The sequence below is a fragment of the Mastomys coucha genome, unplaced genomic scaffold (genome assembly GCF_008632895.1).
Source record: "Mastomys coucha isolate ucsf_1 unplaced genomic scaffold, UCSF_Mcou_1 pScaffold6, whole genome shotgun sequence".
Classification (NCBI taxonomy): domain Eukaryota; kingdom Metazoa; phylum Chordata; class Mammalia; order Rodentia; family Muridae; genus Mastomys; species Mastomys coucha.
The window spans coordinates 35,442,391-35,468,972 of NW_022196912.1; the positions used below are offsets into that span (position 1 = coordinate 35,442,391).

The 26,582-nt window shown below is 41.2% G+C and overlaps 1 protein-coding gene across 5 annotated transcripts in view; it reads left to right on the forward strand.

Moving 5' to 3' along the window:
- Positions 1 to 26,582, forward strand: part of Nbas (NBAS subunit of NRZ tethering complex) — a 386,817-nt gene that overhangs the window by 262,572 nt on the left and 97,663 nt on the right. For 3 of the 5 annotated variants that reach the window (XR_004114347.1, XM_031356464.1, XM_031356466.1), the window contains exons 49-51: positions 18,391 to 18,530; positions 20,703 to 20,844; positions 25,883 to 26,011. Coding sequence is in view for 4 of the 5 variants with exons in the window: in XM_031356464.1 (XP_031212324.1) it covers positions 18,391 to 18,530; positions 20,703 to 20,844; positions 25,883 to 26,011 (411 nt within the window). In the remaining variant the exon portion in view is untranslated. The remainder of the gene's footprint in view (positions 1 to 18,390; positions 18,531 to 20,702; positions 20,845 to 25,882; positions 26,012 to 26,582) is intronic. The other 2 variants (XM_031356465.1, XM_031356467.1) reach the window with 1 other exon arrangement.

A 26,582-nucleotide genomic window follows, 5' to 3' on the forward strand; every position in this document is an offset into this window, starting at 1 on the left:
CTTACAGAGTGGCCTGCAGCGCTGGTGTGGCTTTGTTAGTTTGCCACACTTTCCTCAGGGTGACTTCTGATTAACTTGCTGCTTTTCATGTGGAAGCAAGGCACAGCCTTTTTATTCGGCCATGAGCAGGAGAACTGGGATTCCTCAAGAGAACTCTATGATCTATTTTCCCACAATGATCAAAATCAAGAGAGCATTCACGTTAATTGTTTAGAGATCTCAGGAGTCTCTGATTGTGAACCCATTGGTTCTCTTCCTATAGATACTGTCCCTTACACTGCTGCGGAGTCATTTGCACAAGAGGAGGAGACTGAGTTGTCTCCTCTTTATGTGTACATTAGAGCTGTCAGAGAGAGTGGTCAGCACCCTCCCTGATTGAGTTGATAGGTCATGACTGGCTTGTGAGTGATGAGGCAGGAACTTCGATTCAGTCCTACACAGTCCCAGAGTCTGTGTCCTTGGCTATGTGCCACAAAGCACCATTTGCTGGGGACATGCACAGACTCAGCGGCAGCACCTGGTCGTGTTGCACTATATGCAGTATTCTCTAGAAAGCCTCTTCCCCCTCACATGCATTGGGCTTTGCTAGATGGAAGAAAGCAGGAGGATTTGTCATTTCATGATTTCTCAAAGCAGTACCATGTGTGGTAACTGCCGTTCAAATGAAATGTTGCAAAATCCCATGCCTGTTAAAGATTGTTGCAATACATGTGAAATTTTCTTCAGAGATTCTTCAGGCATACAGTATATGCCATGAACTGTAAGCGCTCTGGGTGGAGAAGTAGATAAGATACTTGCTTCTGGAGTCTGAGTTTTCACACACAGAAACTCAGTTTCACCACTCACTAGGTATGAACTGGGAAAAGTGAGTAAGTCTCTCATCTATAAAAGGAAATAATATAGTCATTGTGAAGATGAAATTATGTAAAACCTGTAATATTCTCACTTCAGACAAGGTAATAGTCCTTGTTGGTGTGGGATTTCATTCCAGAGAACATGGATATGCCAGTAATCAGTAAAGAGTTCAGGCACCAAAACAGAAGTTGGCACATGGCACAAATCTCATAGAGCCATTCATCAATGCAGTAAGAAAAGACTCCTCTGATGGTTCTTCAGAGCCAGCGTGTTGTGTGAAAATAGGAAGACACCACTGGACACAGATGGCATGGAATGCGTAAATAGGGGAGACAGCTGTGTTCTGATCAGGGAACGTGATGCCAGGGAGGTGTGTGAGCAGATTGCCGTTCTGAGAAGCAGTCTGACCATGGGAGGGAGGGCTGAGGCAGTACTCTGTTTTCCGAACTTGCTGTAGCACTGGAGATGGGCAAGGGTAGGAAAGAGACTTGAGATGTGCTCAGATGTGAGGAGGTGAGCTCAGAATTTGGCCTGGGACTAGAGGGGAAGTGGGCTACTCAACTCGCTGCACAATGCAGGATGAAAAGCTAAGTCCTGGTCTGGCAGGTCATTGACGTGCTTTAATCAAGTCATCAGTTTGCTTTAATCTTAAACACCATTTTCTAGCACGCTGGAGCAAGAGTGAGGCATGGAGGCTCTTTTGAGCATCTTCCTGGAGACAAAATGTTTATAGTCTTGGTTAGTAATGGATTCTTTCCAGAAATAGACTTGAAGTTATCAGATATTACCAGATGTCATTCCCTGGCTCCCTCCCTCTGCCTGCTCAGTTGTCTATAGTGGGTGACTACATCCTGGTACCTTTTAAAGTATCATCACTGTGTTCATTGTCCTTAGTGAGAGTTTCATTAAGACATGCACACACATTGATGTGAGGTTTGTTCTTACCCTCCCATTGCTTCCTGTCCTTTTCCCTGTTCTCACTGGTACCTTTCTCTTCCAAACCGTCATGTGTTCATTTTTTTATTATTAGATGTTTTCTTTATTACAGTATCTCCTTTCCCGTGATCCCCTTCAAAAAAAAGGGGGGAAAGAAATAAAATAAAAAAACCAAAAATCTAAAACAATCCCTTGTTCTCTCTCCCCTCCCCCTGCTCACCATCCCACCTCCTCCTGCTTATTGGCCCTGGCATTCCCCTACACTGAGGCATAGAACCTTCACAGGGCCAAGGGCCTCTCCTCCCACTCATGACCAACTTGGCCATTCTCTGCTATACATATGCAGCTGGAGCCATAAGTCACACCATGTGTACTCCTTGGTTGGTGTTTTAGTCCCTGGGAGCTCTATGGGTACTAATTAGTTCATATTGTTGTTAGTCCTAAGTGGCTGCAAACCCTTCAGCTCCTTGGGTCCTTTCTCTAGCTCCTTCGTTAAGGACCCTGTACTCAGTCCAATGGATGGCTGTGAGCCTCTACTTCCTTATTAGTCAGGTACTGTCAGTGCCTCTCAGGAGACAGCTATATCAGGCTCCTGTCAGCCAGCACTTGTTGGCATCCACAATAGTGTCTAGATTTGATGATTTAATATGGGAAGGATTCCCAGGTGGAGCAGTCTCTGAATTGTCCTTCCTATAGTCTCTGCTCCATAGTTAGTCTCTACAACTGCTTCCATGGGTATTTTGTTCCCCCTTTTAAGAAGGAAGGAAGTATCCACACTTTGGTCTTCTTTCTTCTTGAGTTTCTTGTTTGTGGTTTGTACTTTGTGTATTCCGATCTTCTGGGCTAATATCCACTTATCAGAGAATGCATACCATGCATGATCTTTTGTGATTGGGTTACCTCAGTCAGGATGATATTCTCCAGGTCCATCCATTTCCCCAAGAATTTCATAAATTCATTTTTTAAATAGCTGAGTAGTACTCCATTGTGTAGATGTACCACATTTTATGTATCTGTTCCTCTGTTGAGGGACATCTGGGTTGTTTCCAGTTTCTGGCTAGTATAAATAAGGCTGCTATGAACATAGTAGAACATGTGTCCTTATTACATGTTGGAGCATCTTCTGGCTATATGCCTAGGAGTGGTATAGCTGGGTCCTTTGGTAGTAATATGTCCAATTTCCGGAGGAACTGCCAAACTGATTTCCAGAGTGGTTGTACCAGTTTGCAATTCCACCAGCAATGAAGGAGTGTTCCTCTTTCTCCTCAACCTCGCCAGCATCTGCTGTCACCTGTGTTTTTCATCCTAGCCATTCTGACTGGCGTGAGGTGGAATCTCAGGGTTGTTTTGATTTGCATTTCCCTGATGACTAAAGATGTTGAACATTTCTTTAGATGCTTCTCAGCCATTCGGTATTCATCAGTTGAAAATTCTTTGTTTAGCTCTGTACCCCATTTTTTAATAGGGTTATTTGTTTCTCTGGAGTCTAACTCCTTGAGTTCTTTGGATATGTTGGATATTAGCCCTCTATCAGATATAGGATTGGTAAAAATCTTTTCCGAATTTGTTGGTTGCCATTTTGTCCTATTGACAATGTCTTTTGTCTTGAAGTCCCACTTGTCGATTCTTGATCTTAGAGCATAAGCTATTGGTGTTCTGTTCAGGAAATTTCCCCCTGTGCCTATGTGCTCGAGGTTCTTCTTCACTTTCTTTTCTATTAGTTTGAGTGTATCTGGTTTTATGTGGAGGTCCTTGATCCACTTGGACTTGAGCTTTTTACAAGGAGATAAGACTGGATCAATTTGCCTTTTTCTACATGCTAACCACCAGTTGAGCCAGTACCATTTGTTGAAAATGCTGTCTTTTTTCCACTGGATGATTTTAGCTCCTTTGTCAAAGATCAAGTGGCCATAGGTTTGTGGGTTAATTTCTGGGTCTTCAGTTCTATTCCATTGATCCACCTGCCTGTCACTGTACCAATACTATGCAGTTTTATCACAATTGCTTTGTAGTACAGCTTAAGGTCTGGGATTGTGATTCCACCAGAGGTTCCTTTATTGTTGAGAATAGTTTTGGCAATCCTGGGTTTTTTGTTGTTCCAGATGAATGTGTAAATTGCTCTTTCCAAGTCTGTGAAGAATTGAGTTGGAATTTTGATGGGATTGCATTAAATCTGTAGATTGCTTTCAGCAAGATGGCCATTTTTACTATATTAATCCTGCCAATCCACAAGCATGCGAGATCTTTCCATCTTCTGAGATCTTCTTTGATTTTCTTCTTCAGAGACTTGAAATTTTTGTCAAACAGATCATTTACTTGCTTAGTTAGAGTCACACCAAGGTATTTTATATTATATTATTTGTGACTATTATGAAGGGTGTTGTTTCCCTAATTTCTTTCTCAGCCTGTTTATTCTTTGTGAAGAGGAAGGCCACTGATTTGCTTGAGTTAATTTTATATCCAGCTACTTTGCTGAAGTTGTTTATCAGGTTTAGGAGCTCTCTGGTAGAATTTTGGGGGTCACTTAAATATACTATCATATCATCAGCAAATAGTGATAATTTGACTTCTCCCTTTCCAATTCCTATCTCTTTGATTGGGTAGAGTACCTTCTGTTTCTATTTTGTGGAATAGTTTGAGGAGTATTGGTATTAGGTCTTTTTGTGGTTTAGGTATAAGAGTAATTGTGGCTTCGTAGAACAAATTGGATAGAGTACCCTCTGTTTCTATTTTGTGGAATAATTTGAGGGTATTGGTATTAGGTCTTCTTTGAAAATCTGATAAAACTCTGCACTAAACCCATCTGATCCTGGGCTTTTTTTAGTTGGGAGACTATTAATGACTGTTTCTATTTCATTAGCAGATATGGGACTGTTTAGGTCATTGATCTGATATTGATTTAACTTTAGTACCTGGTATCTGTCTAGAAAATTATCCATTTCATCCAGGTTTTCCAGTTTTGTTGAGTATAGGCTTTTATAGTAGGCTGTCATGATTTTTTGGATTTCCTCAGTGTCTGTTGTTATGTCTCCCTTTTCATTTCTGATCTGGTTAATTAGGATAGTGACTCTGTGCCCTCTAGTTAGTCTGGCTAAAGGTTTGTCTATTTTGTTGATTTTCTCAAAGAACCAGCTCCTGGTTTGGTTGATTCTTTGTATAGTTCTTTTGGTTTCTATTTGGTTGATTTCAGCCCTCAGTTTGATTATTTCCTGCCGTTGACTCCTCTTGGGTGAATTTGCTTCTTTTTGTTCTAGAGCTTTCAGATGTTCTGTCAAATTGCTGATATATGCTCTTTCCATTTTCTTTTTGGAGGCACTTAGAGCTATTAGTTTTCCTCTTAGGACTGCTTTCATTGTGTCCCATAAGTTTGAGTATGTGTGACTTCATCTTAATTAAACTCTAAAGTCTTTAATTTCTTTCTTTATTTCTTCCTTGACCAAGTTATCATTGAGTAGAGTATTGTTAAGCTTCCACTTGTATGTGGACATTCTATTGTTCATGTTGTTATTGAGGAGTAGCTTAGTCCATGGTGATCTGATAGGATGCAAGGAATTATTTCAATCTTCTTGTATCTGTTGAGGCCTGATCTATGACCAGTTAGTTACATGGTCAATTTTGGAGAAGGTACTATGAGGTGCTGAGAAGAAGCTATATCCTTTTGTTTTAGGATAAAAAGTTCTATAGATATCTGTTAAATCCATTTGTTTCATAACTTCTGTTAGTCTCACTGTGTCTTTGTTTAGTTTCTGTTTCCATGATCTGTCCATTGCAGAGAGTATGGTGTTGAAATCTCCCACTATTATTGTGTGCAGTGCAATGTGTGCTTTGAGCTTTAGTAAAGTTCCTTTTATGAATGTAGGTGCCCTTGCATTTGGAGCATAGAGGTTCAGAATTGAGAGTTTATCTTGGTAGGTCATAGCTTTGATGAATATGAAGTGTTCCTCTTTATCTTTTTTGATCACTTTGGGGTGAAAGTCGATTTTATTCGATATTAGAATGTCTACTCCAGCTTTTTTCTTGGGACTATTGGCTTGGAGAATTGTTTTCCAGCCTTTTATTCTGAGGTAGTGTCTGTCTTTGTCACTCAGGTAGGTTTCCTGTATGCAGCAAAATGTTGGGTCCTGTTTACGTACCCAATCTGATAGTGTATGTCTTTTTATTGGGGAATTGAGTCCATTGATATTAATAGACATTAAGGAAAAGTAATTGTTGCTCCCTGTTATTTTGTTGTTAGAGTTGGCATTCCATTCATGTGGCTATCTTCTTTTAGTTTTGTTGGAAGATTACACTTTTGCTTTTTTAGAGATGCAGTTCCCTTTTTTGTGTTAGTGTTTTCCATTTTATTACCCTTTTAAGGGCTGGATTCGTGGAAATATATTGTGTGAATTTGGTTTTGTCATGGAATACTTTGGTTTCTCCATCTATGGTAATTGAGAGTTTTGCTGGGTATAGTAGCCTGGGCTGGCATTTGTATTCTTTTAAGATCAGTATGACATCTGCCCAGGATCTTCTAGCTTTCATAGTCTCTGGTGAGAAGTATTGTGTAATTCTGATAGGCCTTCCTTTATATGTTACTTGACCTTTTTCCCTTACTGCTTTTAGTATTCTTTCTTTGTTTAGTGCATTTGGTATTTTGACTATTATGAGGGTTGCAGATCCACTGCTGTCACTTCTAGGAAATAAATATTTTCTTTTTCTTTCTTTCTTTTTTTTTGGTTTTTTGATTTTTTGAGACAGGGTTTCTCCATATAGTCCTGGCTGTCCTGGAACTCACTCTGTCTTCTATAATTCTTTAAGGGATTTTTGTGTTTTCTCTTTAAGGGCTTGAACCTGTTTACCTGTATTCTCCTTATTTCTTTAAGGGAGTTATTCATGCTCTTCTTAAATTCCTCTATCACCATCATGAGATATGATTTTAGATCCAAATCTTGATTTTCTGGTGTTTTGGGATATCCAGGACTTGCTGTGGTGGGGATACTAGGTTCTGATGAAGCCATGTAGTCTTGGTTTCTGTTGGTAAGATTCTTGCATTTGCCTCTCGCCATCTGTTGATCTCTGGTGTTAGATGTTCTTGCTGTCTCTGGCTGGAGCTTGTTCCTCCTGTGGGTCTATAAGCCTGTGTCAGCACTTCCTTCTGGGAGATCAGCTCTCCTCAGGTAAGACCTGTGTGCAGTGGGCTGTGGATCAGTTGTCCCTCCTGAGTCCTGGGGTCAGAACAGATCCTGGAAACAGGCTCTCCACTTGCAAGGAAGGGGCAGAGAGGGCTGTGGATCTGCTGTACCTCCTCCTAGATGAAGAGAGAGGTGGAAAGGATCCTGTGCTGTCTGCCCTGTAGCTTCTGAGGCCTGTGCCTCCTGGCTGGTCCTGCCTCCTCCTAGGTGAAGATGGAGGTAGAAAGGCACGTGTTCATTTTTAAATCTGGGACTACATATGAGAAACAAGACATAGTGTTTCTCTTTCTGGGTCTAGCTTATTGTGTTTTACATGTAGATCTCCATTTCTATATGTTGCCTCAGTTCATTCTTCTTGTATGACTTCCACATTTCCATTATCTATTCATCTTGATGGATGGGTGACCCATTACTTGACCATTTTGATGTACAGGTGTGTTGAAGTAGAATCTCTCAGCTATTTATCCAGGAGAGGTGTAGCTGGGTCACATGGTAGCCCTGTTTCTAGCTTTATTAAGTATCTCTATGCTGATTTCCTTAATGCTTGGCCTACTTAGCATTCCTACCACTAAATGTTTAAGGATTTATTTTGCCCCACCTCCTCACCAGCATGTATTTTTTTGATTTTAGCCATTTTGGCCAGGGTAGAATAGAATCTCAGTGTGGTTTTGATTTGCATTCACCTGATGGGTAGGGATGTTGTATATTTGTCTACATACATATTGCCGATTTCTACTTTCTCACTTGAGAGCTGTCTATTTGATTCATTTTCCTAGTTTTTGGTTGGATTCAGGGGTTAAGTTTCTTAATTCTAGATCTCAGTCTAGATGTTAGATGAGCAGCCCACAAAGACTTCCTCCGGCACTACCCTCGCTGTTCACTCTGGCTGCCTCTTTTCTGTGCAGCCGCTTTCTAATTGTATCATTTCAATAGTCCTGGCCTCCCCACCATGTTGCCTAAGATACTGGTTTTGTATTCTCCTGTAGAATGCAGAGAAGAACTGGAGGAAAAGAAAACATGAGGTGCATGACTGTTGGGTTTTGGGAAGGACAGCAGCAGCTGTGGGTTTAACTTTCATTTTGAAGTAATTTCAGACTTACAAAAATCTGTGTAAACTGTATGAATTTCTGTGTATTTTTCAGTCCAGTTCTGCAAATAGTAATGGCTCAACCACAACCACATATGTTCAGTACAGTTCCTCACTGATACCCAGGTCACCCACTGTCAGTTTATGCACTAGTCCCTTTTCTGATCTGCATCCACCAAGAACACACTCTGCATCTGTCGTGTCTCTTTAATCTTCTCAAGCCTCTAACAACTTTTTAGTCTGATTTATGTGTCTGGTCTTTTATGACCTTGATGGTTTTAAAAAAGCATTGGAGCCAGAGTGGTGGCACACGCCTTTAATCCCAGCACTTGGGAGGCAGAGGCAGGTGGATTTCTGAGTTCAAGACTAGCCTGGTCTACAGAGTGAGTTCCAGAACAAGCTAGGGCTAAACAGAGAAACCCTGTCTTGAAAAACAAAAAACAAAACAAAACAAAAAAGCATTGGAAAATTATTCCATTGAATGTCATTCAGTTTAACATTGTCATATACTCAGCTTTTGCATTTTTAGTAGGAGACCACAGAAGGGATGCGTCTTTCTTAGAGCATTATATTAAGAGGTACACATGCTGGTTTGTTTCATGACTAGTAGTGTCCCCTGAACTGCTAGGGAGCTTATTTCTTCTAGGTGTATTTACCTGTTCTTTTGTATAACTATTAAGTAGATTGTTGGATGCTTTGAGATGATTATTATTCTTGTTATAATTATTATTATTATTATGTTCTGTCATCATACTTCCATGTACTTATTTTAGCATGAATTAATGATTGCTGTATGAGGTTAATATGACTATGATGGGATTTGTTTCCATCACTTGTTCACCTAAATATATTTATTCAATTGCTTATTTATTTCCCTTATTTATTTCATACAGTTTTTTGTTTTGTTCCATTGTTCTAACCCATCATAGTGGTTTGGTTTGGTTTACATCATCCAGAGATGGTCACTGGGATCTCTCTTCCAGAGTGCCTACCATTTCTGGAGTACTTCCTCACTGTCTGGTACTCATGCTTGGGAGCACTATTTGTATGTTCTGTGACTGGCTCTTGATTCAGTCATTGACTTCAAAAAGCCTTGTTTCCTTTAGTTTAAAAATGATATTTAGGAGCCAAACTAGCTGCCAGGTGTGTACACTGTAGGCCTTCTAGGAAAAAGAAGCAGAAAGTAAGTAACCACATGGATATTAACAGTCTGTATCTGTTCTGTCCTGACCATTAAAAGTCGGGTTTGTATTGATACCCTAGTTTCTGTCTGTGGTATACAGACCATTCTACCTTCATTGGTAAGCTCCCCTCTGCAGAGACTCGGCTCCCATCCAGAATTTTCTTGCAAATTTGCTCTGTCCGAGAATATATAATCTTGAAGTTACTATCTTATTTTCCTCACTAGAATTTATCTTTATAGAGCCTTTTGTCTTCAGCCATAGATTAACAGAACTAACAATACTTTTTTTCTGATGTTACTTAATTTTTCTCTTCTTCCTTTCTTTCTACACATGCGTGTAGACACATCATCATTAGCCAGGTTGTCTTGTTCATTTCAGTTCATTGTTTTTCCTAGTTGTGTGATTTGTCCAGTCTTGTTGGTTTCAGTTGTTTGTTTTTAACTATGTGAGTCATTAACCAACAATGTAATAAGTAAACTAGAATGAGGAATTTAGTATTGTTGTTACTTATGATATTTTGGAGTTTAGATGTTTTCAGCTTATAATTATGTTGGATATGTTAACTTATAAAAATCTTTGTTTTACTGCCTGTTTGAGAACAAGTAGGCAGACATATATATCATTTTCTTCTGTTACCCAGGACTATCTTTGGATAACCTCTAGCTAAATGAAAGCATCAGAGTCAAAATAAAGCCATAGAAGCTTTTGCGTAGACATGTTCTCACAAGCTGAGGAGCAGCTGATGGAATGGCTGACAGTCCAGTTTGTTTTCATGCTTTTGAGAGCCTCCCATGGACTAGGTGTCGGGCTTCCTGTGTCACACTTCAGTGGCATAGTTTTCTTTATCCCACAGATCCCATGGGGAAGGTGGGGGAAGGCTGGGTAAGAAAGTTGTGTATTTCAGTACTAAAATATGCCAAAATACACTGTAAGGAACTACGAAACTCTATCAGCTCTGTTAGATGCCTGCAGAGAGAGAGAGAGAGAGAGAGAGAGTGTGTGTGTGTGTGTGTGTGTGTGTGTGTGTGTGTGTGTGTGTGTGTGTGTGCCTGTTGCACTCTGCTCTGTTGCCTTATACATTATAATCTCAGAATAGTATATTGGGTTTGATAGTTGCCTTTTTTAGCCTATGAATGCCTTAAGGCATTGCCTTTTGTTGTATCACAGCTATGGCAAGGCCAGAGTTTAGTTTCTCATTTTTTTTATCCCTGGCAGGTCCCTGCTGATAGAAACCTTCTCACTTTAGCTCAGGATACAGAGGCTGCTAGAATGTATGCTCTCACAGCATGCTTGCAGTCACATATTCATGACATCCATTCAATATCTGCATCTGTGTTTTAGTTCTTTAAAAATGAGAAAATCTACTCCCAAAAGTTCTTTTAATGTTGAAAAACATTAGTAATAGTTTCAAAATTTTATTTAGTTTTAATAAAATCCATAACTCAGAAATGAAATATCACCATTGATATATTTATCTTTTCTTGTCTAATAGTAGTGGTTCTGTAGTTGATGATAATATGGAACAGCAGTGACCGTGCTCCTGTGAGTTAGTCCCCTTGTATGCTGGGACTAGTTCACCAGCCCCTTAGACCAGTGAGGGAGATTGATAGTCAACTCCCTTTGGTGACAGTGTTTGTTTGTTTGTGTGTCTGTTTGTTATTTTTTCATCTTCTCAACATTTTATTTACAGAGAAACTGGCTAGATCCAGTGGACATAGGAGGCCTTATTACCCAAATGGAACATCCACAGCTCTAGTTTTGCTTAGAGCTCAACTCTGTTAACTTTTTGTGCTTCTTTTTTTTTTTTTTCTACTGACCTGCAGATTTTTGTTTGTTTGTAATTTGATGTCACAGTGTGATACCACTGTGTTTGTGCATAGTTATTTTGCATCTTTACATTCATTATAAGTCTGTTATCTGTTAGGAGCCACAGAGCGGAGGTTAATGGCACTGTTGCTTATAAAGGAGAATGCCATGTTCACTAGTAGCATGTTCACTTGTATCTGTATCTGCAGAGGCAGTGAGCTCCTGTCAGTGCCTAGTGGAAGATAAATAGTCAGGTGCAATGCCCCAGCTTATGGTGTCTGGGTTCACTTCCAGAAGCTCAAGAAAGTTTAAGGTAAAAAATGGCTTCCACTGAGAGCAGTGTGTTAGTTGTTTTGTTTCAAGGACAATCAGTCCGGTCTGATAAGGACCTGCAACCACTTGACAAATGGACTTATAGGAAGGATGGAAGTTCCCTTTATCTATATGGAAGAAAGAAGCAGCATTTAGACAAAACAATACTCTTCATGTTTGAGTTACATTTGTATTTTTCTCTTTAAATTTAATCATGTTTAATTAATACAAATAGGAAATAGTCAGTAGATATGCAGGCATTTGTGAAATTTTGGCAGTTTTCTCAGATACTCCCTGGGGCTAGGAAGGAGGGAGTGCTATACAAAACATGAATGCTACTTGTTCCCTGCTGGGGACAATTCCATGCTGCAGAATAGCTTCATGGGTTAAACACGTGTCCACCAAGATCGACGGCGAGAGTTAGATCTTCAGAACTTGTTTATATGCCAGGTGGCTGTAGTAGCTGGCCTATAATTCTAACACTGGAAAGGAAGGCTAAGATTGGCGGTGGACTAGCTTATATCAAAGAGCTCTGTGTTCAGTTGAGAAACCCTGCAGTCAAGTAAGAGTGCAATCAAGGAAGATCTTATGGGGACTGTATTATATTCCGGAAGATGGAGGCTGCTGTAATTCTTGTGGATGTCCCCATCCAGACTGAACTAGGTGCCTTGATTTCAGGCATTTTAGGGATAAAAGTTCTCACACTAACCATATGCCCTTACATTGAAATCCTGTGATACCCACTTGATTGAACATTTGTGAGCTCAAGAAATTCTTTGTTTCTTAAGTTTTCCCCATTAACTTGTCAGTTTTGTGAAATGATGATTTTATTTTCAACTTAAAGTTAGCTAATTTTTCTAATTCTTCATGATCAACATTTCTAAATATAGTGTGAATATATATTGAGCAAAAGCTGTCTTCTAGAAAGGTATCAGTATTTTGATTGTGCTGTATACACACACACACACACAAAATATTAACAAAAACAAAACAAATCAGTGTATATTGATCATATGATATTGTGGTGGTTTAAATATACTTGGCCCAAGGAGTGGCATTATTCAGAGGTATGTCCTTGTTGGAGTAGGTGTGGCCTTATTGAAGGAAATGTGTCACTGGGGAGGGGGCGTGAGACCCTCTTCCTCACTGCCTAAAGGCAATCTTCTACTGGCTGCCTTCAGATCAGGATGCCTCTCCTTTAGTACCATGCCTGCCTGGGCACTGCCATGCTTCTCACCGTGATAATAATGGACTGAACCTCTGAACCTACTAGCCAGCCCCAGTTAAGTGTTGTTCTTTATAAGATTTGCCTTGGGAGGCTGGAGAGATGGCTCAGCGGTTAAGAGCACTGACTGCTATTCAGAAGGTCCTGAGTTCAAGTCCCAGCAACCATCTGGTGGATTAAAACCATCCATAATGAGATCTGACACCCTCTTCTGGTGTCTCTGAAGACAGCTATAGTATACTTACATAAAATAATAAATAAATCTTAAAAAAAAAAAAAGAGTTGCCTTGGTCACTGTGTTTCTTCACAGCAATGGAAACCCTAAGACAGATATTTATTTTTTTTTTCTGCTGACTACTCAATTTGATTATAGGTAAAAAATTTTACCACTGAAAATTTGGAGGCATGTTCATAATAAGTAGGAATAATACAGAACTTTGTAGTATGGTAAGAGCATTTTAGCATTGTTCTCAACCAGGAAAGGAACAAATACAGCCTATAAGCTTTTTAAAACCCAAACTACCATTATTTATTTGTGTGTTTCTCTAATTTCTAGAATGGCAAAAGAGAATACTAAAAGGGATTAGACTTAATAATGGGAATATGTAAGGTGACTGACATGAGTTTGAACATTATGTGTTGATATATATAAACATAACTTATAAGTCCCTATCATGTATACTCATGAGTCTAACTATAGAGATGTACCTTCTTAAACTCAGTGTGCTATCTTTACCTCAGATGTTAGGATAAATACTACTCTTCAAAAGCTGGTTAGCACTTAGATCTTGAAAGTTGTTTTTAATAATCTTCATTTGATGCTCTTTACTAAAGAGTTTAATTGTCTTGATTGGGCTGAGAAGGCAGCTCAGAAATTAAAGGACTTGCTATCCAAGCAAGAGGACCTGAGTCAGCCATGGTTACCCACTTGTAATATGGAAACGAGACCCCCAGAGCAAGCTGCCCAAACTAGTCCTACAGGCAAGCTCTGAGTTTGTCTAGGGGACTCTGGCATGAAGAATAAGGTAGAAAAGTCCTAAAGAAGGATTCTCTGTGTCTACTTTGCGCTTCTATACTCATACATATATGCACTCACAAGCATGGACATATATATATATATACATATATATATATATATATATAATAATGAAAAACTAAAAAATTAAAAGATTGGTTTAGGCACTTTCTCAACATAATAATTACAGAAATTTCAAAAAAGTTATTGCTAAATACTTTCTTTAGATCTCTCTCATTTTAGCCAGGCTCAGAAGAACTAACTAGCTTTGTTCAGGATTCTTTCTGAGGATGTTGTTTTAGAAGACACTGTGGAGGATAAAGGTGGTATCCCCCGTGGAGCAGCACACTTAGACTTGCTGTTCATTATACCAAATTCATAGTCTTCAAGTATGGGGCTCTCCACAGCCACTTACTGTGTGCATCACTTTCCTAAGTGCTGCTTCTGAGCCTAAGGACTTGAAATGCTCAGGCCCTCACTGCCACTGTTCCTGTGAGTACAAAAGGTCTGTCTCTAACCCAAGAGTCTCTTGTCTTCAGTCAGAACCAAACTGCCTGTACAGCAGACTGGACAGGCTATCCAGTTAGCTTGTCAGAAAGAGGGCATCTTTCTCATTCTTGACAAAGGCTATATCTTTCAAAATCAACTCCAGGGTCTCATTCCTAAACCATGTAATGAGCACAGGGAGAAGGGCATGCCCCTTGAATTTTCACATGTAGCCAGACACCTGGGCATTTCCTTTACTTTCAGGAATGGGGTCAGCCTAAGAGAGGTTGCTATGGAAACTCCTGTAGAAGCCTTACACATCTCCCTTTAGCAGAGGGTACTAGCCATCATCTCTCCCTTGAGTAAAGCAGAACTGAAGTACTTGCTATATGACCCAGGTAACTAGCAGTTTGGCAGATGATTTCAGTGTGAAGGCAAAGCCACACAGACCCTGGGAACAGCGATGGGAAGTGTAATGAGGGACCCTGCTCTTGCTTTCTCAGATTTACTCTTTCCAGTGGCTTGTAAAGGGCTTGCTTCTTATTTCTAGAGCCTCACCATCAGGTGTGGGTTACCTGTCCATATTAAAAGAAAAACTTAAGATAAAATACATAAAATGAAAACTGGGTTTCCTTTGAGCTTTTTCCAAAGCTGGAGGGAGCAGTTCTCAGTCCACTGCTCTTCCAGTAACTGCATTGCAGTTTATAGGAAGAACAAAAGCTCACACAAATTCAGCTGTGGAAGCAGGGAGTGCTGCTGGGAAATAATCATAAAACCCATAATTCCTACTTTTCAGGTTCTTATTGCACATCCTGGTGCTAGAGGCTAAGGTTTGCTATGGAAGGTGGCTGATTCAATTCTTAATACATAGGAAGCTGGGGCCGAAATAATTAAATCCAAAGTTCTATTTCAAGGGAGCTATTATGCCTTCCCTCTGCCAAACTTTTGGGAATAGAGGCTCAGCTCTGAGCCAGTGTGTAGTAGAGTAAAAGTTCTTACTTTCCAGGCCCGAGTCACCACTTCATCCCCTTTATAAGTCACAGAGAAATTCCATGTGTTTGCATCTCTTCCTCTCTGAATACTGTCAGTTACAGAGTTGTGAGGGCTTTTTACAGTTCCCATCGCCAGCGTTTCACCTGCACTTCCACCACTTCAGATTCCAGCAGTCAGCATCCTGTGTCCTTAGTCATTGACCTAGTGAGTGCTGCAGGCATCTCAGGTGAAATACTGTTTGATTTCTATACAGTATCTTCCTGTGTCATTACATGTTGTGTGTTATATAAATATCTAGGAGGAATATGGGAATCCCCTGGATTTGTTGGGTGTGACTATACCCATCTCTTAAGTTTGTGTTTCTTCCGATTAAATCCACTCTCTGTTAAGTCTGTTTCTTCCAGACTAGACCGTCTCTGTCTGTTTTCCGCATGTTGGATAGTGTTGAGCTTGAAGTACTTGAAGAAAATCTCATCCCAAACATATACACAGTTGTTGTAGAGGAAAGATACGTTTCAGTAATTCTTCTGATGGATACCGACGCTGTTCTTGGGTGATACAGCAAGTCTGCAAGGAGTGCTTTACTTTTCAGCACAAACTTTTGCTCGTGTAAACTCTTGCATAGAAACTAAGATTACAAAGCAGGAAGGGGTCAGTCATTGACCCCAATGCAGACATCAAGCAGTACCCTCATTACCTGAGACTTCTGGCTTGTTTTTGTTTTTGTTTTTGTTCTTCGAGACAGGATTTCTCTGTATAGCCCTGGCTGTCCTGGAACTCACTCTGTAGACCAGACTTCTGGTATTTTTAAAGCCTGTTTTTCCAGTAAGGAAAATAAGGCCCAGAGCAAGGGGTTTTCCTGAAGTCTGAAGCTGAACATAATGCCAGCAAACCTGTCATCAATAATAAAACCAACCAAAACTTTATGGCAAGTCCAGGAGAATTTAATATTGCTGGTGCTAAATTATCTTATGAATGATAAATTGTCACTTATTTGTAAGCTTGTCCACTCAGTTCATTCACTCCAAAAGTACTCATTACACATCTTGTGGTTTAATTACTAAGAAGGAAAGTGAAATAGGAACATGTGGGTTGTAGGCATGCCTTACAACTCAGGCAGGTAAGCAGGGCCTACACTGGGAAGGTCACAGGACTCTGAGATCCTCCAGTATCTGGAGGAAGAACATGTCAGGGCAAGGGACAGTTCCAAGTAGCTGATGCAGAATGTGTGTAATTATGAGCAAGACACACGTAAGGAGGCCTAGAAGCTGGAGATAGGTTGAAAGAGATGAGGTTGGGTAAGGAAAGCTGGAAGTCTTGAATTTGTACTTTCAAATCCGAGACTATTGCCTGCTCCTAGCTGGAAGCCTTGCTTAAGTAATATTGAGCGAGATTCTCACGGTGGGTCCTCTCATCAGAACATGCTACTCAGATTATCTTTTGGCTGTCACTTGAGAGCTTCATTACCAGGACAGTTGAGCCAATGTCTGTGTGTTCCAGGAGGCTTCTAACCCAAATGCCCCCCACCCCCAGAGCTGTGGTAGGGGTCAACTGACTTGCTGTACCATGAAATTATTTCAAAACGGTAAAGTGCTACAGGGCTATTTATTCTGCAGATGAATGTCCTGAGGCTCAAAGGTGGGTGTTGGAGAATCTGGCAGTTCACTGTGGGAACCAAGCTTCTCATAGTAATTACTGAATTTCATAGTCCATATGACCATTTGCAACACTGTAAAACTCATGGTGTGACTCCTCAGATGGTGTCTTAGATCAGAGCCATCATGGCCATTAAATAAATGTTTTGGAAACATGCATTAGTCCAGACAATTTAGCTAGTGTGTAAGTAAAATCCATTCTCATTATCCTTTCAAGGTGTGATGATCTGAATCCTGTGAACACATATCATCATGCATTTACCATTATGATTGTCTGTGCCCCTAACCACTGAGAACCTATGAAGAGAAACTAGCAAGGGGGATGAACTGACTGGGTTTTATATCAAAACCACTTTCCAACTTAAAATAACTGACATTTCCCCCCCAGAGACATACCACATGCACATGTGACTTGTTTTGCAACTTCCACGGTTAGAAGAGAAGCCCTTTAGTTATCCAGTGGGAGAGGGTGGATGCTGGGTGGCTGACAGGGCTTCTCTTGTATCAGAAACAGACTGGGAATAAATACTGGGTTTGACTTACATGATGCATGTAGCCAAAGTATCGTGTGACAAGGGAACTTGCATAACGTCTTTGGTTCAAATTAGAGGAATTTCTAGCACATGTTGGCAAATGGCTTCCTGATGAACATTAGGAGTTAATTTTGGACAATTTAAACTTCCAAAATTCATTTAATGTTAAGTATCCTGAAATAATCACTTTCACCTGTAAAAGCAATCTGTATTTTAGCATGTTAGGTGCCAGCAACACTGTGTGTAGATATCTTATTTTGGTAAGGCAAGTAGAGGTTTCTGTGTAGCCCTCCAGCTCTCCATAGTTTGTGATATTGTGTTTGAGATTAAGGCTCAGAACTTCTGAAGGTTTGCACATTAGTGTGTTTTTTCACCACTGGAATGTGTTGCGGACTGAGTTGCTGCGGGGATTCCTGGTTCTGCGGGATGAGTAGAGTTCTGGCCTGGTGGGCAAAGAATTCGGCGAGTGACAAACAGAAACGACAGAGAAGTGATGAATCTGTATTTGCACAAAGTAAAAATCAGGCTTATATAGTATACAGAATCAGGGCAAATGTCAGGGATCACGTAGGCAGGTAGCAGTCACATCAAAGTCAGTAAGATCAAACAGCCAGGCGCAAAGCGGAGGAGCAGTGGTGTCCTTCCTGCTGACCTATCTTGGCGGCCCCAAGATAAATTCTCTGGGTCTGTCTGAGGCAAGCACCTGGAAGTCCAATTCTAGCAGTCCTTGAGAATATCCTTGGCTGTAACATAGATAGTTAGTGATGGAAGCCCTTCAACTTCTCTCTGGTATGTAAAGCAATTCTGTCTTGGGTGGGACTGCTCTGATAATTCTATGTTTACAGTGAGCAATAGTGCCTGACTTCTATCTCTAACTCTGGAGACATCTGTCTGATAAGGCAGCTTCCTTGTAAAAATTCCAAGCTAATTATAGCTAGGAAATCAATTAGGATCATTGAAACACTATGGAGGCCAGGAAACAATGTTCAATCTCTGGTTTGGTTTTAGATGGTATTTAATTTTCATTCAGTAAATTGCAAAGTTTGAAAGTTCTTTTCTCAGTCACATACAGAGACTTCTGTGAACCAGTTCAGCATTGCCACAAGTTTCAAATGTGTGTTGCTTCTTCCAGGTGGACATAGCTGACATTGAGAATGAAGAAAACCGCTACTCTCTGTTCGAGGAGCTCCTGGAATCTAGTCACCATGAGGTTGAATTTCAGCACTTGATTTTACTCTTGCAAGCTTGGCCACCTATGAAAAGTGGATGTGTGTAAGTCTTAAGATATTTGGCATCCTCTGTCTGAATGTCAGTTTTGAAAATTCAGCAGAGCTAGTGAATGTACATGTACTTGCACACACATATGTCAAGGTTTCAGACACTCCCTTCTGTTAAGGACTATGTTCCAAGCACTCTGAACTAGTGATTGGTACCAAGTGCAGCTCTCCACCACATTTTCTTATGTTTCCCTATTCCTACCTGTACAGATATTTAACGTTTACATCTTAGCTAAGTACTTGTTACATTCTATAGTGGTGAGTTTCTCTCTATTATTTTAATTTTATTTTTTTCCTTTTGAGAATTTCATACATGTATATAGCAAAATATGATCTATCCCCTATTTCCCCATCAACCTGTCTCATATCTCACCAATATGCTCCCTCCCAAAGTCACGTCTCTCTTTTTTTTTTATAATCCACCAAGTCCAGTTATTGCTGCCCATATGTTCACGGGCAAGACACTATCCAGTGCAGTATGGGAATCTACCAGTAACCATATCTTCAGTAAAAAAACAAAAACAAAAAGACATTTTTCATCCCCAGAGACTATCCACTACTGCTGACTCCTTGGTAAGGGTGGGACCTGGAACGCATCTTCCTTACGTGTGAAAGAGTGGTCACTATTTGATTTTGAGGACAATTTAATTGTTTTTGAAATATTGGGTTATCTTCCTATTTCCTTGTACCTAAACCCAAATGTTTTCTTCAGAAGTACCATAACCATGTCTGATTTAAGATATGAGCACAATAATTTTTGTTCTGGTATTTCACAAAGAAATTTCTTGCCTGATTTATTTCAAACAAAGCTTACAGTGCTACCTTGAGAATTCATATGGAACAAATAATTCCCATTTATTAAGTGCTCACAATATTGAGCATGTAATTTACATACATTACCAATCATCCACACAACAAACATGCACAGATAGTGTTACCTAATTATACAGATGAAAGAATTGAGTCTCAAAAGTGAAGTTACTTCAGACTGCACACAGCTAACAAGCGAAAGACAGAATTCTGAGGAGGACTGGCCCCATCGCAGGCTTGGGTTGTTTCCTCTCTGTCCTGCTGAGCTTGCAGCTACCACTCAGAGTTGGGGGGCGGTTCTTGTCTTGTCCTTGTGCTCTTGGACATGGGTTCACCCTTTCCTTTGGGAGAAGTGGCCAGGATTCCTTTGAACACATCTCCTATCTGAAGCTGTTTCCACTGGCGAGATGCATGTGTCTCTGTGCTCCAGCTCAGGCCTATTCGCTCCAATACTGATCTTTTTCGGAACCCAGCAAGTGTTTCTGTCCTAGGCCAGTGAAGTCTCCGTATCTTGGTATGGGAAGGAGGAAGTTTCCCTGAGTGATTTATCCTGGAGCAGTTTCAGAGCAGTAGACCCATCGGGGGTCACTCTTCACCTGAGCCCCGGGGTGGGACTGACGTACACCGAGGAGAGCTGTGTCTTCTTGGTTTTTCTGAGCAGATTCTTTTAGAAAGGACAGGATGTGTGGCTGAGGCCTCTGTCACTGTGACAGTGATGCCATCCTGACTCATGTTCTGCAGAATGGGCTTTTACCTGAAATGTTTAGTTTGGGGTTTGTTATTGTTCAAGACAGAGTCTGGTTATACAGCCCAGGCTGGCCTTGAACTAGTGACCCTCAGTCCCCTGTGTCCTACCATGTCTGGCTATCACACCTTTTCTGCTCACCATAAGACCTTCATTGCCCTTGTGAAGTGCTTCCCTGTGGTCCTGCTAAGGTTACTCAGGGCTGCAATTGCTTGCTAATTACAGGTTCCTGGTTCCTAGGCTCCTCTTAAAAGTCACCAGAGCAGAGGGTGAGAAATGCAGATTCTAGTATTGGCAGCACTGCCATGGGGTCAGAATTTGAGATTGGGTCTTTAGCTTAAGAGTCTGAGCTCGTGCTCGCTTTGCTTCGGCAGCACATATACTAAAAAGAGTCTGAGCTCTCAGGAAACTTTCTGTCCCCGTGTTTCCTACCGCTTGTCCGTAGCACAGTAGCCGATGCAGGCAGCCTAAAGGAACATATTGTGTGCACTGAGTGTAAGCCACCAAAAGCACTTTATTTCAGAAAGTGGGACTCTTTGTCTTTTTTTAAAATTTATCCACAATGCTGAGAGCGTTACTCACCTCCAGTGTTTTACATATTTCTCTGAGGAGCAGTGTAGCCAACAATCCGTGGGTGAGACTGGTGTCCGTGATGCTGACCAGATGTACAGCAGAGAACAAGCAGGACCTAGGGGACGAGGTGTTGAAGATCTGCCGCTCCCTCTACAACACCACACAGATGCTGCCCATGGAGGTGAGTGGATGCTGTGAGTGGCTTTCCTAGGGATGCTGCCTTCTCACAGCCTGCTGTTTGAGGCAGTCGCAGGAACTGTGCGTGAAACACTTAGCTCACACAGTTCTGCTACAGGCCAAGAGTGTGTAAAGGCCCGGATGGAAACCAGCGGTGGGGAGTGTGCCTGGAAGGTGCTTTCTTTTTGCCAGTGCTCTGAAGCAGATTTTACAAATCCCAGGGCAGAAACCAGTGCAGTTCCCTCGAGGCCTTTGCTACGGCCAATCCAAGCTGACATGCTTAGAACCCAGTAGCTCAATTGTTACCTGCCTAAACCTGGCTGGTTATACTGGTAACCAAGCAATCACTCTGATCCTCACATACTTCTTTGTGTCTCTCTAAGGAAATTGGATAGCCACAGCAGTTACTCTCTGGAACATACAACAGAAACTCAACCACTTCCATTTTGACCTTTCTGTTTGATCCCGTGATTTAAGTGTCATAAAAGTATTTGTAATATGAATAGCATAGAAACATTTTATGTATTCTGTTAATTATGGGAGCCTGCTTGTATGTCTACTCAACAGTATACTGTTTGAGCAGCTTATATGTATCTAAGAATTTGGATAATGGGATTAAACTAACTCATTGGTTTTGAGTTTCCACCACATAGAAAATAACTCGAAACCAAAATTATAAATCTGATCCTGTAAATCCTCATTGTGATTGCTCAGGAAAACTATTCTTACTATGAGTGAACATAGAATGAATTATTTTCCAAATTTGGGGCTGAGAAAGTGTTTTTATTGAATTTTTAAAGACTTATTTGTTTAAAGAAGTCTTCCAAGCACTGGAGAGGTGTTCTATAACAAATTTAAAGTGCCAGCACCTAAAACACAGCAGAGTATGTGTTCGCAGCTGTGTACCACAGCCCTTCGGAATCAACTACCTGAGGGCATGAACCTGGTAGAGTGAGCTCATCACTGGAACAAAATCCAGTACTACAGAAAGTGAGCTCATCATGGTTTCTGATCTGCACTGAAGCGCCTTTGCCTTCCTATGACCTAAAATGAAGCATTGTCCAATAAGTACCAAATGTCAGAATTGACCTACAGCCGTTCTGTTGAATTGATTGCTGATCAGAAAGAGTCTCCTTAGGCTGGCCAGTTACTAGCTGGCAGTTCCGCCACTGTGTCTCCAGCTCTGAAGGGACTGGACTGAAGCTTCCTGTGTGCTACTAATCGCCATCACTCTTAGATCTAGAATTCTCATGGAGTTGGGGAGGGAGGAGACTGATCAGAGGAGGTCACAGTGGTTTCTCTATGTAACTCGATGAAGTGAAAGGTAATTACTGAAGGAGTGCTATTGCCTCTGCGACTTCAGTGGCTTTATAAGCTCAATTTCTTTCCTTAATTTGGGCACGAGTATAAAGAGTATCTGCTGCATGTCATGATTACAGGAGATTAGTAACTGATAGGCATTATTTTTATTGTTAAATGTGCTCAATAAGAAATTTAAAGTATTATTTGGTGAGAACATAATTATTACAAAATAGAAATGTCTTGAATTTATTTCACCACACTTGAGAGTTGCTCAACTTAATCTCAGAATTCTCTAATAATTTCCTTCACCATGGTGCTAAAATTATCCAATGCTCAGTCACTTTTATACTGCCCATGGCTAATGATATGTGTGGCCAGTTGTGGCAGGACCTGAGGTGGACCCACTTCTTCCCTTATCCCTATTTCTCATCCCCTGCAAAGCTCCATAATTACAGTTTCTCTTTCCCCAATGATTTCCATGTGCCTTTTTGTGATTCTAGAATATTCCTCATTGTATCTGCTTCCTTAACAGCCATGATGGTTTTTCTCATGGAAAATATCACCAGAAAATTGAAATCACTGCTTTTGATAAATCATGTATCCCATAATATTGCAAGTTATGGTGGCTGCTTCTCGGCTTACATCCATGGCAGTCTAAGAGGTCTCTTCAAGAGTCGAGATATGTGGGATAAGAAACATAAAACAAGTTCATGCCATTCATAGATCTACCACTCCAAGTTCCTACTGTTTGCATCTGACCCAGCAGTCTGTGACCCACTGAAGCTAAACTGGAGTTAGACCCACACAAGCTACAGGCTTCTGTGTGAGAGCAAGTCACCCAGGAATAAGCCTGGCTAAGCCCAGGGTGGGAACCTCAACAGTGGTCATCCTTCCTCATGGCTGAGGTGCTTTTGAGAATGCTAGGAGCTTGGTTTAGACTCCCATGACATCCAAGCTATCTCCCTTTCAGCCTGCTCCTTCCTGCTCCCCATCTCATTAATGGGACTAAAATACCATCTTTGAAGCAAATGACATGGTGTATACTAATGCCTAGCAAGCATAGCAAGTGGGAGGTTCCAGTCAGAACTCTCTAGGTGGAGGTGAGGGATAGATGGAGGCACGTTCAGCAGTCTAGAAGACAGGAATGACTTGAATAGCTCTGGAGAACAAGAAACCATGCCCAGCACAGTCTTTACCCTCATCAGGACCTAGAATAGGAGCAGTCATCTCCTCTGTTTGTGTGAGTATCACGCACCTGCTCACACTCCCTCAGTAGGCTCTAAAACATCTGCTGACAGTGATCCACTGAGTCTTCACAGGTTGTCTAAATGCAAAAACAGTGTTGGTGGACTGGTCCGACTTCCCTGGCAACATCAGGCTACAGGGACCACTGCCCAGCTCATCACCATAAACCACATCCCACAGGGAGAATGAACTCCAGGCTGAGGCTTGTCTTCGCACTCAGGGGACTTATCTGTCCCCTTTCAAGGCCTAGCTCTCTTAGGATGTCACATTCTGTCTGAACTATGAAGTTGTCAAATGAGGTAGTTTTGTGGTTCTCTCTGACGTTTGGCCTTACAGCAGTCCCCGTGTAATCCTCGTAACACTTCTCTTACAATGTAAGCACCAGAGAAGATTTGGCATGAGACCTCTGAATATTTGGCCAGTAACATAGCTAGCAGACTATAAAGTACTCAGGGATCACATAAACTGGCATTCTGTATCCTCAGAGCCCTTGCCTTGGTCATGTGCCATCTGGCCTGCTTAGATTTTTTTTGTTTGTTTGTTTTGTTTTTGTTTTGTTTTGTTTTGGTGTTTTCAAGACAGGGTTTCTCTGTGTAGCCCTGGCTGTACTGGAACTCACTCTGTAGACCAGGCTGGCCTTGAACTCAGAGATCTGCCTGCCTCTTCCTCCCAAGTGCTGGGATTAAAAGCATGTGCTACCACTGCCCGGCTTTTTTTTTTTTTTTTTTAAATATAACAAGGTAGAGGCCTCTGGGAAGAGGAACCTTAATTGAGGGAAACTCCCCATCAGATTCCCTGTAGACAAGTATGTGAAGTGCTTTCATTTTCTCATTTTCTTGATTAATGATTGATGGGAGGGTGCCATCCCTGAGCAGGATCAGAAAGCAGGCTGAGCAAGCCACAGAAAGCAAAGCAGTAGACAGTACTCCTCTGCCTACCTGCCGTCTCTGCTTCAGTTCCTGCTTCCAGGTTCCTGCCCTGGCTTCCTTTCATGATAGTCTGTCAGATGAAATAAACTATTCCTCAAGTTGCCCTTGGTTACAGCTTTATCACAGCAATAGGAAGCAAACTGTCTATTGTCTTTTTAGATTGTCATTTGTCAACGATGTTTCTAAACATCATGAAATGCTGAGGTCCTTTGTCAATTATTGGTAATATATTGAATAAACAGCAGGCATAAGTACTAAGACAGACTCTTGTACCAATACTGTTGAGTATGGTGTGTACCATGTAACTTTAGAACTTCAGAGAGGGGCATATAGATGAACACAGAACTATAGGACAGAGGGTAATGTCTGAAGTAAAGAGTGCAGTGGGACATAGAGTGGAGACTAAGCTGAGCCAGTCAGGGGTGCCTGTCTGGTGTGTGTCACTATTCTTCGGGAGATGTGAACCAGTGTCTACTTATCCCAGATAGGGAACCATCAAGAGGCAATGTAAGCATACCACTGACATTAGATTTGGTGAGCCACTTAGTTTTATTGGGGTGCTTATGGGAGTTTGAGTAAGGTGTTACATTCAGGAGCAGAAATGACTCAAAGACAGCTGCATCTCTAATTGCCCACCCCAGTTGGTGACAGTTATGAAAGCAGGAAGCCTGGAGCTTACTGCTCAAGGGACAGGCAGCTCACTAGTTTGGAAAGCATCTCATTCAGTCTGTCATTTTCATCATCTCATCTTGGAATGATGCACAGGGATGCTGAGAGTGCCCAGTATTGGAATTTTCTTCTCTGTTGTGCTGTTGTGGAGTAGCACAACAGAACAATCAGCCCCATGCAGGGCAGTGATCCTTCATTCTTGTTCCAGAATAGTTTTGCTTTAATATCTGGAGCTGCATTCATTGTCTGGTTTTTGGTCGGGTGTTCAGTTCTTTGTGTCATAGCTACAGTCAGGACACTAGAGGCAGCCAGCTCAGTGGGGTGAGCTGTCAGTTCATCAAGTAGAATACAAACCTGAGAATGAAATTCAGGTATACCTGGGGAGATTCACATGTGTTCATTGTTTTGAACCACAGATAGTTTTCATGATGTTGGGATATCTTAAATATATCAAGAATTATATTTACCTTAATATTAGAATTTTAAACATGTTTTAAAAATATTGTCTTTGCTGATGTCCTTTGCCTCTCAGTAGATAAGAACTAGATAATGATATCATTAATAGTTGATAACAGCTGCTATGAAGTCTCTACTGTATGCTCAGCACTGTACATTTATATTAACATTAATTCTCAAGGTACACAATAAAAATTGCAGAGCAGATACAGAGATGTCCATTTAACTTGTAAGGAAACCAAGGCTCTGAGAATCAGAGTAGATTATACCACTAGATGTGCATACTGAATACATCCTACCATTCAAAATAACACACACACACACACACATACACACACACACATACACACACACACATACACACATAATAGCAAGGTGTGTACAGATGCAGGTGGCACTGTGCTTGCATGAGTGGAACTCACCTCACCCATGCCATTTCAGGGTGTAAAGGAGCTGTGCCTGCTGCTGCTGCACCAGTCCCTCCTGCTCCCATCCCTGAAGCTTCTTCTGGAGAGTGGTGATGAAACTCTACAGGCCATGGCCCTGGAGCAAATCTCCGCTGTCACTAAGGTATGCCCAATTGAATTTATTACTACTCTTATTTCTAAAAAGTGAATACAGTGCCTTTATCTCCATCAACAATAACCATGATGAATTCTCAGCCTCTTTATAAATAGTATTCTCTGACTATAATAGCTCCCTCATTCACTCAGACAGTACATACTTGGTTTCATAGGCATTTACTGAGCTTCTTCCATGAACCAGGCTCTAGTTGATTGCTCACAACACAGACACATACAGTAAAACAGCTTCCCAGAGAAACAGCATCTCAGGCTCATGAGCCAGCATCCCAGACTCCTTGCCACTCAGGCTTCAGGCCTGGGGAATTTGAGCCCCATTTGAGGTTGGCTCCATTTCCAGCTGTACCTGCTGGCTGCTCCCAGAAGTTTTCCAGCAGTACTCAACTACAGTCGTCTGAAGTCTAGAGCAGCTGTCCTCTAGAACCCGAGCCTCGCAGAAGCAGTGTTTGGGCTTGAAGACATGTGCTCAAGTCACAGTTGTAAATTGTAAACATGTTTCCAGACATGCACAAGGCTGGTTGTTTTTGTGATGACTGAGGAAAACAGTTGTCAGTGGTCTC